This window comes from Gorilla gorilla, chromosome 3, assembly GCF_029281585.2.
Source record: "Gorilla gorilla gorilla isolate KB3781 chromosome 3, NHGRI_mGorGor1-v2.1_pri, whole genome shotgun sequence".
Classification (NCBI taxonomy): domain Eukaryota; kingdom Metazoa; phylum Chordata; class Mammalia; order Primates; family Hominidae; genus Gorilla; species Gorilla gorilla.
This window is the reverse complement of record NC_073227.2, coordinates 139,493,690-139,511,283: the sequence shown is the minus strand read 5'-3', so window position 1 is coordinate 139,511,283 and position 17,594 is coordinate 139,493,690. Positions and strand designations below refer to the sequence as shown.

Here is a 17,594-nt window from a genome sequence, read left to right as displayed (position 1 = left end):
AGAAGGAATATAAATAAACACACATTTTCAGATGGCAATTTGGCATTGCTATCAAAAAACTAATATATGCATGTACTCTTTGATTCACCAATTCCATTTTGAGGAATCCAGCTTATAAAATTTGGGGATGCAAATATAAAAATGTCCACTCATTGCACTGTTTTTATACAGGTGAAAAATCATACATATATATATATATATAGCTGATTAACATGAGTTAGAACCATATACACTAATGTGTGAAGACCCCTAAGACACTGCTCAGTTCAAAAAGCAAGTTTCAGAACAAGTATAGTATTTCTTATGTAAAAAAATTGTGTGTACGTTTGTGTGAATAAATGCATGGAAAACGGTCTGAAGGGATTCACAGTACATAACAGAAGCTGCCCTCTAGAGAGGAAGAAGTGAATCAATGTATGTGAACTGGGGTATCGAAGAGAAGGTCCGTTTTCTGAAGGATTTTCACCTTTTACTCCACATCCATCTGTATTATTTAAACATTTATGTAACACACATAAAACACTTGTTCTTTATAGAATATAAGATGCAATATCAACTTTTACCTAAACTCCAGAATCACTTAAAGAGGATGCTCAAATAGTAAAACAAAGAATAGGCTGGGCATATGGTGGTTCACACCTATAATCCCAGCAGTTTGGGAGGCTGAAGAGGGCAGATCACTTGAGCCCAAGAGTTTGAGATCAGCCTGGGGAACATAGTGAGACCTCTCTACAAAAAAAATAAGAAAATTCGCTGGGCATAGTGGCACATGCCTGTATTCCCAGCTACTTGGGAGGCTGCAGCGGGAGGACTCCCTGAGCCTAGGAGGTCGAGGCTGCGTGATCCATGATCACACCACCGCACTCCAACCTGAGAGACAGAGCAAGATCAGGTATCAAAAAAAAAAAAAAGACAAATAAAGAATATTGGCAGTCAAAAACATTCTTTGTAGACTATATCCTTCCAAGGAATAAAGAGAAATTATGGGCAGCATCAATCAACAGTTATAAATGAATATGACAGTGTTTTCATGAAAGAACAAGCATCATTCAGAGAACTAAAGGATCTGTATCTCAGATCTTAAAGAATATAAAAGATACTGAACTCAGAAACATTACTAAAAAGGTGTAATCATTCCAAATATTTTTTAGAAATACAGTTTTCACAATGAATCCTATTATTTTGGTGAAAAATGTACACTGTGTGGGTGTGCTTTTTTTATTAAAAAAAAACTGTATGCATAAAAAGCTAGATGGTGTGAAGTGTTTACTCTTACCTGTACATTTTCTTCTGTAACCTGAATTTCTGCAGTGTAAACGTAATCAATTAGCATCCTCAGGGTCCAGCCATCTACCTCTTTTATTCTAACTCTCTTTGCTCGGCTCTCACTCATCTCACCTAAAACACAAAGGAATAAGAGTGATGTTACAGCAAGACACTGCTGTGGAAGTTCCAGTGCCAATGCACATTGATACATCTTCTTGCCACTCACTGTATTCAACAGGCAGCATAATCAGCCACTTTTTGCAGGCCGAAAACATTCCCCTTCCTCTTCCAAAAGCTTACCTGAGCAAATCATAAAATGTACTTTTGTTACCCACTTGCACCTGAAAATCATATCACAACAATGAACGTGCCATATGTCCAGCTGCATGAACTATTCTTGTGGCTATAGGATCAGTAGCTGAGGCTGTCCCTGCTTTTGGGCATTTGTTGTCTTTATGGATTTCTAGTCATGACTAGAAGAGTAACGATGTTACTGCCTTTGGCTAATAGCAATGAACGGCTGCTATTCAGCCAGTAATGCTGGTTAGCATTACTCCTTCAACAAACACACAAATGCCTGCCAGGGCATGCATAGCCTGCACCAGACACAGAGGCTCCACCCTCAGTGAGAGGTCACAATCCTCATGCCAGAGACAACGAGAAAACAAATTACCTATGATGCTTGGAGAATGCAAGGCATAACAGGGATCACAATAATAACAAAAAGTTAGTCAATAACAAAGCTTATTACAGAGATCTTCTACCTCAGATTCAGTTCCTGTTTGTCAACTGCAGCAACTTCACGCTGAAGTCATTTCCATACCAGCTTTATTACTAAAACCAGGTATCCTTCCACAAAACTGCCTGCTAAAAAAACAGTACAAGACTTTCTTCCTAATACCCACTTGTGGAAAAGAAATAGGGAAGGAGGAAAGAGAAGGGATGGTCCCTAAGCCAAGGAGACTTGGGGAGAGTAGGAGGCAAGTTTAAGCACTGAGGTGTGACAACATAAGTGAACTATGATACATGGAGACACAAGCAATTGAATTGGGGTGGGGAGGGATTCAATTAAAAAGTAAAAGGACAGTCCAAGAATAATGCTGAGGGCCATGGGCAAAAAAAGATTTGGCTCTAGAATTCACTAAGTTTCAAAGGTAAAAGAAGCATGAGAACGTGCCACTATTCATCACCTTCACTTTAACCCAGCATCTCTTATTAAACCATAACATAGCCTCAAGATTTCTTGAAAGCTCACTTCTTTTTCTGATACAATGCACTGTCAGCAACCATAAACTATCAGAAAAGTCTATGGGAAATCATAATTACACAAAATTCCTTTGTAAACAAAACCCTGGGAGAAGAGAAATAACAACAGTGGTGTACATTTAACCGCGTTCTTCCCTGGAGATTATCTCTGACAAGATCTCAGAAAGAAGCTGTTCACCTCAGAGCTAAAATATCCCAAAAAACTACCCTGCTACTTCCCAGGAAGAAAAACATCTCTTTGTATGACAAGGGAAGTAGGAGAGTTAATGAGAAAGATGTACCTATACCTACATAGCAGGATGAAAGGGGACTGAGTTGTATGTCTGGTGCTACAGCAAATGTTTTTCCCGTGCTTACAGAAAGGGGGAAAAAGGAAGGTCAAGGAATACAGAAAAATAAGTCTTCAGCCACATATAAGGCACCTTCCTCTATCCTATTCTTGCTGGATCCTGTGAATAGTTGGGGTATAAACTGATAGTCTGTATAAACTGAAGCCTCTTTTGTGCCAAAAGTTAAGACATTCTGGTGATTCCCACTTGGACTTGAGACAAAGGCCATAACTGATTCACCTACAGAGCCCCAATAATATGCAAAGCCCTTCAGGGCCTGGGGCCACAGGAACACAAAGCCAAACAGCCAGTACTCAGTTAAGCGTGACTTACCTTAGGCAAAAGCAAGTGGGACTTTAATTTACATGTATGACTGAAAAATAATTAGTTCTCTGCCAAACAGTTTTTAATATTATAGTTTTTAAGGTATTGCTATAAGATGCATTTTGCTAGTTCAAATATTTGTCATTTTTAAGATTATTTTTCTCCCCAGAAAACTGTATCTGCTTCCAATAAATTCAATTTCAATTATATGCTGTTTTGAAAACATTTTAATATTTTTATATTAATTTACAAAAACAGTAAGAAAAACAAAAAATGTGCCCATGACTGTATTAATGGTTTAAAAATTCTAATTACTATGAATCAAAGCCCATACTAAAGAGTATTGTAAAAGTTATTTATATCTAATTCCAGTTGTTACATTATTACCTTAGTTTTTGCCCTTTGCTGTGTTTTCAGAGGAAATCTTTAAACAGTATGGCTTTGTGAGATTTCTGATTGCTAACGCATTTTAAAAACTATCAATGAGAGTCAGGTGCTGTGGCTCACTCTTGTAATCCCAGCTACTAGGGAGACTGAAGCAGGAGAATCACTTGAGCCCAGGAGTTCAAGACTAGCCTGGGCAACACAGCAAGACTCTGTCCTATTTAAAACAAACAGAAAATAAACTAGGCTATCCAAGGATACTGTACATAGTTTATCCTTACCATTTGTAACCTCCCATAGTCTCTCTAGAGATTATAGTTTCTTGTTTATGTTTTGATCACATAACTCTGACCTTATATCAGAACTCTGAAGCTACATTATGCTATCCATACAAACACCTATACTAAAAACCTGAGTGAGAGTCATCCTTGATTCTCTCCTCTTCCTTACCCACCAGTCCCACAGTTCACCAAAACTTGCAGAATTAACCTTGGATAGATCTCAAATAAATCTTCTCACCTTCTCACCACTGGGGATCCTATAATCTCTTGCTCACACCAATGCAGCCACCTCCTAATTATTTTCCTGCCTCCAGTACTGACTCCACAAATTTGAGCACGGAGTTCAAAAATCCTTTGGTTTCTCCCAGTCCAAGCACACATGTCCAGCCCCTGATTCATTGTCTAGCCTTCTCTCTCTCCTCCCGCTATTTCTAAACTTGAAATACATTATTGAGAAGCTGTTTGTTGTTTTCTACAGACACCAAGCAATGTCTTACCCCTGATGCTCTTGTTGAACATTGTCCTCTCTGTCTCCCCACCCACTCATTTCCCAGGCTAATCTCCACTGGAACCTCTCTAGGTAGCCTTATCTGTTGGTGGCCCAAGGCTGGATTAGGTACAGTTGGGTACCTCATGCAAATCCACTCTGTCATAATCAACTCTTTACCTAGTTGTCCTCCTCTGAATTCTTAAGCTCACTGAGAACAGGGATGAAGCCTTTCTTATCTCTGTATAACATGTCTGACATCTAGTAGATACCCAATAAACACTGGTTAAATAAGTAAATGACTAGATGAATAAAAAGTAAAGCAAGTGCCAATTTAAAATGTAGCATTTTGGCTGGGCGCAGGGGCTCACGCCTATAATCTCAGCACTTTGGGAGGCCAAGGCAGGCGGATCATGTGAGGTCAGGAGTCCAACACCAGCCTGGCCAACATGGCAAAACCCTATCTCTACTAAAAATACAAAAATTAGCCAGGCATGCTGGTACATGCCTGTAATCCCAGCTATGTGGGAGGCTGAGGCAGGAGAACTGCATGACCCTGGGAGGTGGAGGTTATAGTAAGCTAAGACCACACCACTCACTCCAGCGTGGGTGACAGAGAAAGACTCTATCTCACCAAATAAATAAGTAAATAAATAAATTAATTGAATAAATACATAAAATATAGCATTTTTACTTAACGTAACTAATGGCACTTTAAAATTAGTCTTAAACATGGATATTCTAGCTATGTAGGATTTCAGTCAACAAACATTTATTGAACATCACTATACATTACAGAGTGAGCCAAACACTTTCACTGGCAAATACCACATCATCTCTACCTTTTTTTTTGAGACAGAGTCTCATTCTGTTGCCCAGGATGAAGTGCAATTGTGTAATCACAGCTCACTGCAGCCTTGAACTCATGGCCTCAAATGATTCTTCTGCCTTGGCCTCCCAAAGTACTGGGATTATAGGCATAAGCCACCGCACCCTGTCTCCTATCTACTTTTATTGAGAAAAAAAAAGGAAGTCCTCCAAAACATGAAAGTGTAAGAATACATATATGGCTAAAAACATTCCCATCTCGCATGCCTATAGTCCCAGCTACTCAGGAGGCTGAGGCAGGAGAATCACTTGAAACCGGGAGACGGAGGCTGCAGTGAGCTGAGATCATGCCACTGCACTCCAGCCTGGTGACAGAGCGAGACTCCATCTCAAAAAAAAAAAAAAAAAAATTCCATCTCAAGGATCTTTAATCAGGACTCCTGAAGCCCAACATAAACTGGTAACTTCACTTATCCATTGCAAAATGAATTTATCCAATGAATAAATGAAAAGTGAATAGGTTTAAAAAGATAAACACTAAAATTCATTTCATTTTAAAAATTCTATGATTCTAATTTCAGTTATTTAGCACACAAAACATCTGAAAAAAAGAATAAAAGTGTAACACAGAAACTCTGACTATGCTGAAACTCTAAGAAATAAATAACAAATTTATAGCTATGTTTAATAAATCTTATTCCATTACTTTGCAAGTTCCACTTGTCATCTACTGTAATCACTACCACCTTTTTGTTCTTAGGTTACAAAGCAGTTACTGACACACAGGCATTTTCAGTTTGGCCAGGTGACCTGGGTGGCCCACCAGCCACTCTCTATGATGGTCAGAGTATGTAACTCTCCAGTTCTACAGCAAATCTAAGGCCAACATGGTAACTGCATTGCCCTGCCAGTTTCGGTCTGGTTTGGGTAACTTCTGAGAAAGGTTTCTTAGCTCCTAAAAGACAGAGTCCTCCTTCCTTGACATGTTGGGTCCACTCTTGCAGGCATCTTTCATTTAGGAGAGGAACAAACCTTAGGATATTTTTATTGAGGATAGAAGGGTAGAGAGACAGAAGAAGATTATTGATGAAATTTTCAAGCTGTAGATCCAATCATGTCTGGTGCCCAGCCTGCTTTCTTAGTATTTAAACCAGTTTGAGTGGCGTTTGCTGTTACAGGCAGCCTAAAGCATTCCAACTTAAGTTCTTTGTGCAACATTCTATTTAATTTTTTTCAGAGCCATCATCAATACCAGAAATTATCTTTTGTGTGTTTACTTACTGTCTAACCTTTCTTCTTCTTCCTAACTAGAATAATGAGAACAGGAATTTATCTGTTTTATTCATCACTCTAGTCCCCAAAGCCTAGGACAATGCCTAGCAGAGAAGATTCTCAATAAATATTCCTTGATGAATGAAAGCATGAATCTTAGACAAACATAACCATGTATATAGCTTTTTAAAATCTTACTTCTTAGTCACTCAAACAATAATCTGTCTTTTCCTATTCTAATTTATTTTACTGAATCATGTTCAATATGACAAAAGAAATCAAAAAGCACACCAAAAAAAAAGCCTAAAAATAAAAATTCAGTATTCAGTACTTCCCACCAGATTTCAGAAATGTTAGCCTGTGGCACAAATAAATCTCAAAGTATGTGTTAAGCAAACAGCTTTCTAAATGCCACATTTGTAACCAAGAAGTAATCCAAAAACACAAGAACCCAATTTGGTATGTTCTTTCTTAAGTAATAGTTAAACAACTTGGCCTTGCTCTAAATAGGCCCATACTTCACAAAGTCAAACCCTGTGACTACATCACAGAATTACTTTTCACTTCCCTTCTCTACTCAAATACTTGGAACTATCACAAGTAACAGAATTATTTCTTAGGTGATATAATTTAAATGAAAACTTCACCTACAGTTTATGAGATTAAAAGTAAGACCCAACAAAGAACATCTGCATATTCCCCATTTCCTAATAGGTTAGTCACAGGAAAACAAAAGAAGAGTAGGGAAACTCCCTGTCCCTGAGCAAGAGAATGTAAATGTACATGATGTTTGGTGGAATGAAAGCATCCAATGGTCTACTTGTTAACCTCACCATAATTTTTACCAAAAAAAAAAAAAAAAGCTTAGCAGGGCTTCAGACCATGAAAAACAAAGAAACAAAGTACTCATACTCTGGCAAATACTTAAATGAGTCTACATACACTAAATTACCTAGACCCAATCCCCGTGTCTTCTTTTTTTTTTTTTTTCCTTTTTTGAGACAGGGTCACATTCTCACTCTGTTGCCCAGGTGGAGGGCAGTGGCATGATCTCAGCTCAGTGCAATTCTGCTTCCTAGGCTCAAGCGATCCTCCTGCCTCAGCCTCCCCAGAAGCTGGGACTGACTATACAGGCACGTGTGACCATGCTCAGTAAACTTTTTAAAAAATCTTTTTAGAGATGAGCTCTCCCTATTTCTACCAGGCTGGTTTAGAACTTACGGGCTCAAGCAATTCTGCCACCTTGGCCTCCCAAAATGCTGGGATTACAGGCATGAGCCACTGTGCCCTGCCTTTACCTTTTTTTTTTTTTTTTGAGACAGAGTCTTGCTCTGTCGCCCAGGCTGGATTGCAGTGGTGCTATCTCGGCTCACTGCAAGTTCCACCTCCTGGGTTCACGCCATTCTCCTGCCTCAGCCTCCCGAGTAGCTGGGACTACAGGTGCCCACCACCACGCCCGGCTAATTTTTTTTTTGTATTTTTAGTAGAGATGGGGTTTCACCGTGTTAGCCAGGATGGTCTCAATCTCCTGACCTCGTGATCCACCTGCCTCAGCTTCCCAAAGTGGCCTTTATCTTTTTTATCTAATTTCTGCCAAATTGTTGGCTAAACAGTAGATTCAAAAGTAGAAGAAAAAAAACAGTACAAAGATTGCTAGAAAGTCAAATAACATCTACTGCTGAAAAACCATAAAAGTTTAGCCTAAATAATAAGCACATAGAAAGATGCTTGACATCATTGGTCATTAGAAAAATGCAAATTAAAACTACAATACTATGCTACTTCAACGCCCACTAGAAGGGCTATAATTTTTTAAAAAGCGGTAGCAAGTGTTGGCAAGGTTGTGGAGAAATAGGAAGTTTCAAACATTGCTAGTAGAAATGTAAAATGGTACAGTAACTTTGGAAAAACAGCTTAGCAGAATTTTTTAAGTATAAATTTACCATGTGACCCGGCAATTACACTCCTAGATATCTACTCCCAAGAGAAATAAAAATATATGTCCACACAAAGAACTGCGCATGAATATTCATAGCAGTATTATTCATAATAGCCAAAAATTGAAACAACACAAAAACATCCATCAACTGGTAAATGGAAAGTCAAAAGCGGTCTATCCACACAGAATGCTATTTAGCAATAAGAACAGCAAACCTTCCTTTGAAACATTTACAACATGGATGAACCTCAAAAACATTATGTGAGAACAAAAATGTTCTAAAATTGATTTATGGTGATGGCAGTACAACTCAGTAAATTTGCTAAAAATCAGTGAGTTGTGCACTTAATATAGGTAATTTTTTTTTTCTCACTCTGTCACCCAGGCTAGCATGCAATGGCACCATCTTGGTTCACTGCAACCTCTGCCTCCCAGGCTCAAGTGATCCTTCCACCTCAGCCTCCTGAGTAGCTGGGACTCTAGGCTAGGGCCACCACACTAAGCTAATTTTTTATATTTTGATAGAGATGGGTTTTCACCATGTTGCCCAGGCTGGTCTTGAACTCCTCAAGCAATCCACCTGCCTCAGCCTCCTAAAGTGCTGGGATTACAGGTGTGAGCCATTGCATCCAGCCCTGAAATGGGTAAATTTTATGATATATAAAATATGCCTCAATAAACTAGTAAAAAAAAAAACGTTAGGTATTCAATTCACATTTTGTATATGTGCCAGAAATTAACATAGTATTCCTATTTTCAAGTACTTTAGCACATAGCAATCTAAAATTTGACTAAGCATAAAAGGTATATTCTCAGACAGAAACCAGTTGAACTGCAAAAGCACCTACCTACTAGTTAGTTGTAATACACTATAAATACTTAGAAAATCAGAATGTCTTCAATGCCTCATTCCCTTCGTTAGGCAAAGCTCACATATTCGTAAACCACGTCAGCTAAATCATGAAGCATAGAGAACCATTAGACAAAAACAGAAGAGGGAAACCGAAATGCAGTTTAGATTATAAAGCAAACAGAAAAGAGAGCTAAAGACATAATAAGCTCTCCTATCTCTACCTAGCATCCATTTCACTGGATGTCTAAGGCTCAGGGAGTTTGGAGACACTAAGTCTCCAAAGCCTTTTGAGGGGAAAGGAAACTAACCTTGATCTTACAGGTATAAGTTAATCACTCTATTTTTGTCACTCTGTGGACAATAAAACATTTATCAAAAAAAAAAAAGAGCCTAGCTTAAAGGTTTCCAATCTTGTACAGAATATAAAGAAATTTAGGAAGTTGGAGTAAAAAAGAATGGTGATGATGACCATAATAATTACTGTCAAAATTAACTGATCATTTTCTATGTGTCAAGTGCTAAGAAATTCACACATATGTTCTCATTTAATCCTTACAAAAACTCTAGGATGTGGGTAATATTATTATTCCCATTTTCCAGATGGGGAAACTGAAGCACAGATTAAGTTTTCCAAAGATCTAGTAGTTCCAACAAGTAAGTGGCAACAGCAGTGTCATCTGAAGGAAGGCCACCAAGGGGACAGCACTTTACAAGGGAATTCCTAAAGTAGCCCAGCACATTCCAGATCGAATCCTTCTCTTACAAGCCTTAGAGACTCTCTCTCTCTAGAAAAGTGTCCAGCAGTAATAAATAAGATGTAAATCAAGAGACTAGAGTGAACCCCAAGACATAAACATCTGACTAGTCTCACTTCACGGGTATTGACTTTTCAGATCAACCTCAGCTCTCAGCTGAAAGGCAACCCTCCCAAACTTGGCTCAGAGCCCACCTGCTATCCTTCTTCATTCCTGATTATTTAACTCTGTTCTGGAACAGCAAGATCATAAAAGGCTGAAAACTGAGCGGGGATCTGGTCTCCTCACTACTCCCAAGACACCCAGAAAAGTTTTCACTCAGTCCGTCTTCTCCATCTGACCTTCTACACTCATCTTCATCTGTGTAAACCCCTCAATCCATCAGGTCTGGGGAAATCCTTCTCTCAGTGCTGCCCATCACAGCCTTGAACGTCTGACCACTGCTGTGAGCACTCAGATCTTCCATACACTATTAACTATTAAAGGGTGCACATCCATCTGCCTAGCTACACAGGAAGCTTTTGGGGCAGGAAGCATGTTCACATTGTTTTTGTATGCCTTGAAGTATCTAGTAAAACAGTGGCACCAGAAATACTTCATAGTTTCTAAAGTAAGAAGAGCTTTGTATTTTTGCTTTTTGGTATAACTACATTTCTATTTGTATTTTCTATCTGGCATACCAATACCCTAAGATTATAAACTCATTGATGTAACAGATAAAAACTTCATTTCTTTGTACAGTATATTTTAAAAAAGAATGAGAGTAAGGGATTCAAGTGTGACAGACATAAATTACTTCTTTTCCAGAAGTACTAAAATCATTCTATGTATTTTCACAGTTGCCAAAGTAAAATGTAAGCTTGTAGATAAATCGCTTTATTTTCTTATATTTCCAAATGAAGGATATTAAATAAACATCTTTTTGTTCAGTGTAACACTAGATGAAACAAATGTAAAAATCATTTTAAAAAATGTAAAGTGGTTTCCTTTTGTCAAAATAATAAAGTGCCAAAAAGCTATTATAAATGGCAGGAACTAATACACATAAGTATAACTTACAGGGAGAAAGTTGAGCATAAAATTGTGAGTGTACCTATGTATAGGCTTACTGACCCCCAACAATGAAAAACAAAGACGAGGAGGAATTTGGAACAAAGCAAGAACATTTTCTTCCACTATAATTCTTCATTTCATAAAAGTAAAATGTTAATAACAAAAGAAAATGTGGTAAGAAAAGCACAGATCTGAATACATTATTTAAAATGCCCATAACTAAAATATTTCATACCTGTAAACATGGCATGAAAATAAGGACTACAGGCGGCCAGCACCACTCTATGAGCAGAAATTTCCATGTCTTCTGCCACAATTGTGACATCGCACAGCAAATTTTGACTGTGTAAAAAGCAGAGAGAAAAAATTTAAATGATATCAACAATGAATGTATTGAACATCCTATGCAAAAATATTACAGTAAAGCCCACTTTCATCAAGTGGAGACTAATGTAAAAAACAGCCATCCTTTGGGACATGATCCCTAAACATGAAGTACATAGAAGACAGCTGGGATAAAGGCCCAACATGCCTTGGACCCTCACTAAGAATCCTGCCTTTGAAAAACACAGAAATCTTCCCAAACTTGATTATTGATTTCTCAACCTAAAGGCAATTACTGGCAGCAAACCATCAATGGACTGCAAAAGAAGAGGCTGTCTGAATAAGAAGTAGCGGCAGAAGTGGCAGGTGTAGTCTGACATGAAGATGAAGAAAAAACACATGCCAAAAACTAAATTGGGTCAAATACCCACCCCCTCCCCAAAAAAAAAAAATCTTAAAAGACCCTAGTTCATCAAGCAATGGTAAAATTATATTCAGTTACACTTGCTGCTTAAAAGGCTTTGAGCATTTGAAGCTTAACTTAATCACAACATTTTACCAATGCAAAATATCTCATCCTTCAAGGCCAGAAAATATTACATCTAAAGTTAAAAAACACTTTGGCCAGGTGCAGTGGCTCATGCCTATAATCCCAACACTTTGGGAGGCCAAGGTAGGTGGATGGATCACTTGAAGCCAGAAGTTTGAGACCAGCCTGGCCAACATGGCGAAACCCAGGCTCTATTAAAAATACAAATATTAGCCAGGCATGGTAGACCACACCTGTGATCCCAACTACTGAGGAGGCTGAGACACAAGAATCACTTGAACCTATGAGGCAGAGGTTGCATTCAGCCAAGATCGCACCACCACACTCCAGCCTGGGTGACAGAGTGAGACTCTGTTTCAAAAAAAAAAAAGCGTTTTGTTACCTCAAAACCATTATTCAGCAACCATATTATTGTATCTCTAATTTTAAAACATCCATTGTAATTCACTCAAAAACATGTGGTGAGCATTTTTGACATGCAATACGTGGTGCCAGATCATACTCTCCAGGTAATTAATAATGTCACAGAATATTTTTAACAGAAAACGTTGCTGATGCTTATTCTAGAATAAGCAAGAAGGCTCCAAAGCCTACAACCTGCCTTTCTAGTAGTCATACTATGAATGACTGAAACAGGTGTGGTGAAAGCAAATGTCCCTTCCACACCTCACATACCCAAGCACTGAATTTATGTCTATGTGCATAGTGCATGCAGGTCACACTTGGCACCCTCCTCTACTGTTCTATTTCCTAAAAAGTTGGCCTGCCTACTTCTGTAATTTTCTAGTAGCTTACAAGCAACATTTTTCATGAGCTTGACAAAGTCCTTGAAGTTTTCCACCTGTCCATACTGCTTGCAAACTTGTTCCCATAAAGTTCATGCCAAAACTTTTTGGAGAGCCTACTGGTAACTATTCTCCTTCCAGTTTAGGAGAAATGGAAGAAAAAAAGAGTACCCCAGCATCAGTGATGACTGCATCCCAGGGCCTCATTGCTGATGAGACTGCTATGCCATTTAGATTATAGTATGGCTCGTGTGTTACCAGTTTAATGGCTCATGATGCTGTATGAGACATAAAGCAGGTCCCATATTGGAGTCATAAAAGGTGGCACAGTATCACTAATTTACAATTCCTCCAGATCATTTTAGAGAACTGACAAAGTTTACCATCTGCTCTGAGAATATAAAACCATTCTGCAATTCTATGAATTCCATGGGTTCACATATAACTAGGGTGGAAAAGTCAGTGGTGTCAGCAGTGTTTTCAGGAAGGTACTATGCAAGAGTTTTACCTGCATGTATTATTTCATTTAGTGCCCACCACAATGTTATAAGGTATTATTTTTATCCCCAAATTTATAGCTGGGGAAACCAAGGTTAAAGTCCTCCAACTAGAGGCAGTGCCAGGATTCAAATCCACAGGCTAACTCCAGAGCCTCTTGACCACTACACAAAACCTAAAGCTATACGGTTTTAAGATCTGTTAAAGTTTGAATAAAACAAGAAAGGGAAATAGTAAATAAATTATAAATAACAACAATTTATTTTTTGACATACAATATACTAGAAAGTATTTTTAAGTTCTATATATAGCTAATAAAAGCTCCAAATTTAGTGGGTTTTAAGCACTACCTCTACAGAATATTTTTAAAAATCGAAGTTTGTTCATTCATTCAACAAAGTACTGCAAGACCATCTCTGCCCTTAAGAAGATCAGCAGAAAAAACTGGCAATGCAAAAAATTATAGGATAAAGTGGAAAGCACCGTAATAAAGATGTTATGGAAAGGTTGGGGTGAGGGGGCTGCATTTAAATCAGACTGGGGATCAGAAAGGGCTTCCTGCAGCTATTGGCCTTAAACTGAGTTCTAAAAACAAGTAAGCTGGATCGAGAAGGAGCAAAAGAATCCCAAAGAGAACATGATGTACTATCGCATGGAGACCTGAAGCAGCAAAGCAGAATGCGGAACTGTGAGCCAAGAAGAGTGGGGACAGAGAAGGGTGGGAGCAAAGAAACTCTGGAGGTAGGTAAGCAGGGTCAGCAGAGCATGCATGGTCTCTCTAGAATAAAGCAATCCAGGTTTCTCTTTTGTGACCTGGGGATTTGAACACAACTCAAACACGAGTCAAGTGCATCTTTATGCCTATTTTCCTTTTGTCAGTAATCCCTCCTAGTGCTTTAGTTTCAAGATGGAACACAAGTGGAATTACACCTGAACACCTCAAAAATCACATAACTAATTACATTTGGCTTCAATTACAATTATTCATTGATCCAAACCTTCTAACATAATACCTGCTGGCTGTCACTTACATAATTAACTTGGCCTTACTGACTTATTAGTTGATGTTAGTTAACTAATAAGGTTAAAACACTGCTAAAATATTATGCAGCCACGTCCTGGGTTAGGTCTCAGAGCCACTTTACACATTAAGGACATGCTTAGTTTTAGTATTCAATTTTTTATCTGTCTTCAGTAATAACATATTTTAAAACAGCATTCAGAGATGAGAGAGCTAACAAACTCTTACTAGTTTGTGTCACTAAGTATACAATGAGTGTATATCAGTGTGTGTACATTGAGTCTGGCCCTTACCTTTTTCCAAATTTGCATGCTTACAAGAAGCTGAATGACTTTTGAGTGAGAGAGTTACAAATGAAAAGTCTGGCACTAAAAATAAGAAAAGCTTCTTTTAGCAGCCCATATGCAAAGTCTTCCATGGTGAATTTCTAAGTTTATGTTCCTATTACTTGAAATCTAATGAGGGAATAAACTGTAGGAAAAGAAGGCCTCCAAAATAATGGTATAAATAAGTTGTTATTTAGCAAAATTTGCATTTATTCATTCACTTATCAAGGACTGTGTGAGCTTACCAAAATAAACAAGATTAACAGCCATGACAGTATGAAGTTTACAGTCATGTGAGGGAGACAGACAAGGAAATAAGTGATTATAAAATGAACCCATGACTTTAAGATGGGACAAGTGTGGGATATTTGGAAACACACAGGAGAAGCTAGGCCCAACCTTACGGAAAAGCTTCAGAATGAAAGTGGCTTCTAAGCTCAAATCTAAAGGGAAAAGAACAGGAGTTAGATAGGCTTAATGTAAAACTCAAATAGCAAAGAATAAAGAAAGGCACTCCATCTCCTAAATAAAATTATATCATGAAAATTGGTCCTTCTCAGGAAAAAAAGAAACTGCTTTGAAAAGGTATGAAACATGCCTGAACATACTAAGGCATCCTTGGGTCTTCTGATATAAAATGAATGAATTCCTAAGACTGAGAAAAACCTGTCACTGCTTTTAAAATGCACGATGTCTATCTTCTTAAAAGTAAAATATGTCTCATAATAGGGTGACTGTAGTCAATAATAATTTAATGATACATTTAAAAATAACTAAAAGAGTATAACTGGATTGTTTATAACACCAAGGATAAATGCTTGAGGTCATGGATATCCCATTTACTCTAATGTGGTTATTATACATTATATACCTGTATCAAAATATCTTAGGTATACCTGAAGAAAAAGGGAGACTCCCTTAAGTTCACTGTTTAATTCACTTGCCATCTAAGTAACAAAGTATGAATTCATACAATAGACACAATAACAATTTAGCCAAAATTCAACAGCCACAAATCAAATGTTTTTATGGATGCACAACAGATAATCTAATCCTAGTAGTGATATAGGTCCCATGATGCCTAAAATCCTGGAGGAAAAACACAATAACCATTCCTTTAAGAGGGCAGGTCAGGCTATTTTGCTTAAATATCTTCTGGAATGTTAAGAACTGCTGTTATGAACGAACAACTCAATATTTATGGGTTGTACAGGATATAAAGGTGAACATTTGAATTGCTTTATATGATTCATCCTTACTGAACACTTTCAACTCCTAAATATTAAGGATCAAACTTACATTCCTTGTAAATAAAGCTAATAGGTTGTGCCCCCACCACTAATATTCATTGAAATTGTTAAAGCTCAAGTACAGTCTTATCCTATAGCCTAAAAAACAGTAGGTTTTTTTTTTTAATTTATTTTAAACACAAAATGCCACCTTTCAACAGTTGCTCTTTGGTCTTCTCCAAAAGCTAGCAATCTAATTTTGTCAATAAAACTTATCTGGGCCAGCCTAGCCAACATGGCAAAATCCTGTCTCTACTAAAAATATAAAAAATTAGCTGGGTATGATGGCACGCACCTGTAATCCCAGCTACTCGGGAGGCTGAGGTGGGACAATCGCTTGAACCCAGGAGTCGGAGGTTGCAGTGAGCTGAGATCACGCCACTGCATTCCAGCCTGGGTGGCAGAGTGGGATTGTCTCAAAAAAAAGAAAAAGAAAAAACTTACCTGGGGTACAGTCTGCTTCTCTGTCCCCTCTATAGACCTAATACAGTGTGTTGCACATTATAAGCATTCTGTGAAGATCTATTGGGTTGATTTTGAAAATGTCGGTGTTTTGAAAAATTTCCCCTATCCACACTTGGGAAATTTAGAGTTAAGATCTGAATTTCCCACCAGAGATGCACTGCTGACCTAAAAGCCATCCTTTCACAACTCCAACATCATTAATCTTAGCACGATGCTCCGTTTCTCAAAAGCCTTCACTGAATCCCACTGCCCAGAGGATTAAGTCCGAATTCATCATACTATTTAAGCCTGCCACAATCCTGCCCTTCTCTTGCTTCCTAACCTTTTCTGCACAGACTCCCCAGGATGAACCCTTGATTCACTTTATCCAACAGATGACGTTTGTTCCCTCCCTGACTTGTGCAATTAATCATGCCAGGAAAGACATTCCCACTCCATCCCCTCAGTGAATCCTGCTGCACTCCCATCAAGGCCCAACTGAAGCCCACCTCTGTGGGCTGTGTGAATTTTCCCCATGAGAATCCTCTTGGGCACCCATGATTTGCACACTTTTTCACTGCCTCATCCTCCTCTCTGTATGTGTCCAGCAGCTCTCTAGACACTCAAAGGGCATGGCCTAAGTCTGATACTGTTTTTGGATCCCACACAGCCTTTCAGGCATATTAGCTGATTAGGTACTCACCAATACTTGTTGAATACATTGTTTACATATCACTGCAGGGTTTTTAAACCAAATAATTTCAAGATATTCAAGCTCTTACCAGGCTGGGATATAAAGCTAGGTCTCTGGGCCTCCTGTCTAAAAACAAGTAGTTTAAGAAAACAATAAAATGTCATGTACTTTTTCTATCAAACAATTTTAATTCTGTAACTTAAACCTTACAGAACTCCTCTCTTCCTACCCCCATTCCCACAACCACACCTTACATCAGCCATAATTGAAAGTGACTTTTACTCCTAAAATTTTGCTTCCATCAGCCAAAGGTTCACATTAACATTCTTCGGAGTACAGCTGTTGCTCTACCACTTTGAGGTTAGAGCCCAAGGGCAGAGTGGTGAGAACAAGGAAGTTCTCCCTTCCCAGAAGTCAGGAAAACACTCTCAACTACCCTTTCTGGGCAAGAGGAAGTTGACGCAAGGACAGGAAATAATTAATGATTTTCAGCTGTACAAGGAATAGGCCTCTTCAGAGATTTTTTTTTAAAGAATTACTCAAAATGGCTATAAGATTTAAAGGTGGAAGGGAATGACATTTTTAAAAAGGTCTGATGAACCCGATCGACAGTCCATTTTTAAAAA

At 38.2% G+C, this 17,594-nt stretch overlaps 1 protein-coding gene across 15 annotated transcripts in view; it reads right to left on the bottom strand.

Annotated features, from left to right (window-relative positions):
• Window positions 1-17,594, bottom strand: part of LOC129533124 (kelch-like protein 2) — a 181,631-nt gene that overhangs the window by 128,226 nt on the left and 35,811 nt on the right. For all 15 annotated transcript variants that reach the window (XR_010133471.1, XR_010133473.1, XR_010133480.1 and 12 more), the window contains exons 3-4: window positions 11,273-11,379; window positions 1,277-1,398 (exon numbers count right to left, since the gene is read on the bottom strand). Coding sequence is in view for 1 of the 15 variants with exons in the window: in XM_055385014.2 (XP_055240989.2) it covers window positions 1,277-1,398; window positions 11,273-11,379 (229 nt within the window). In the remaining 14 variants the exon portion in view is untranslated. The remainder of the gene's footprint in view (window positions 1-1,276; window positions 1,399-11,272; window positions 11,380-17,594) is intronic.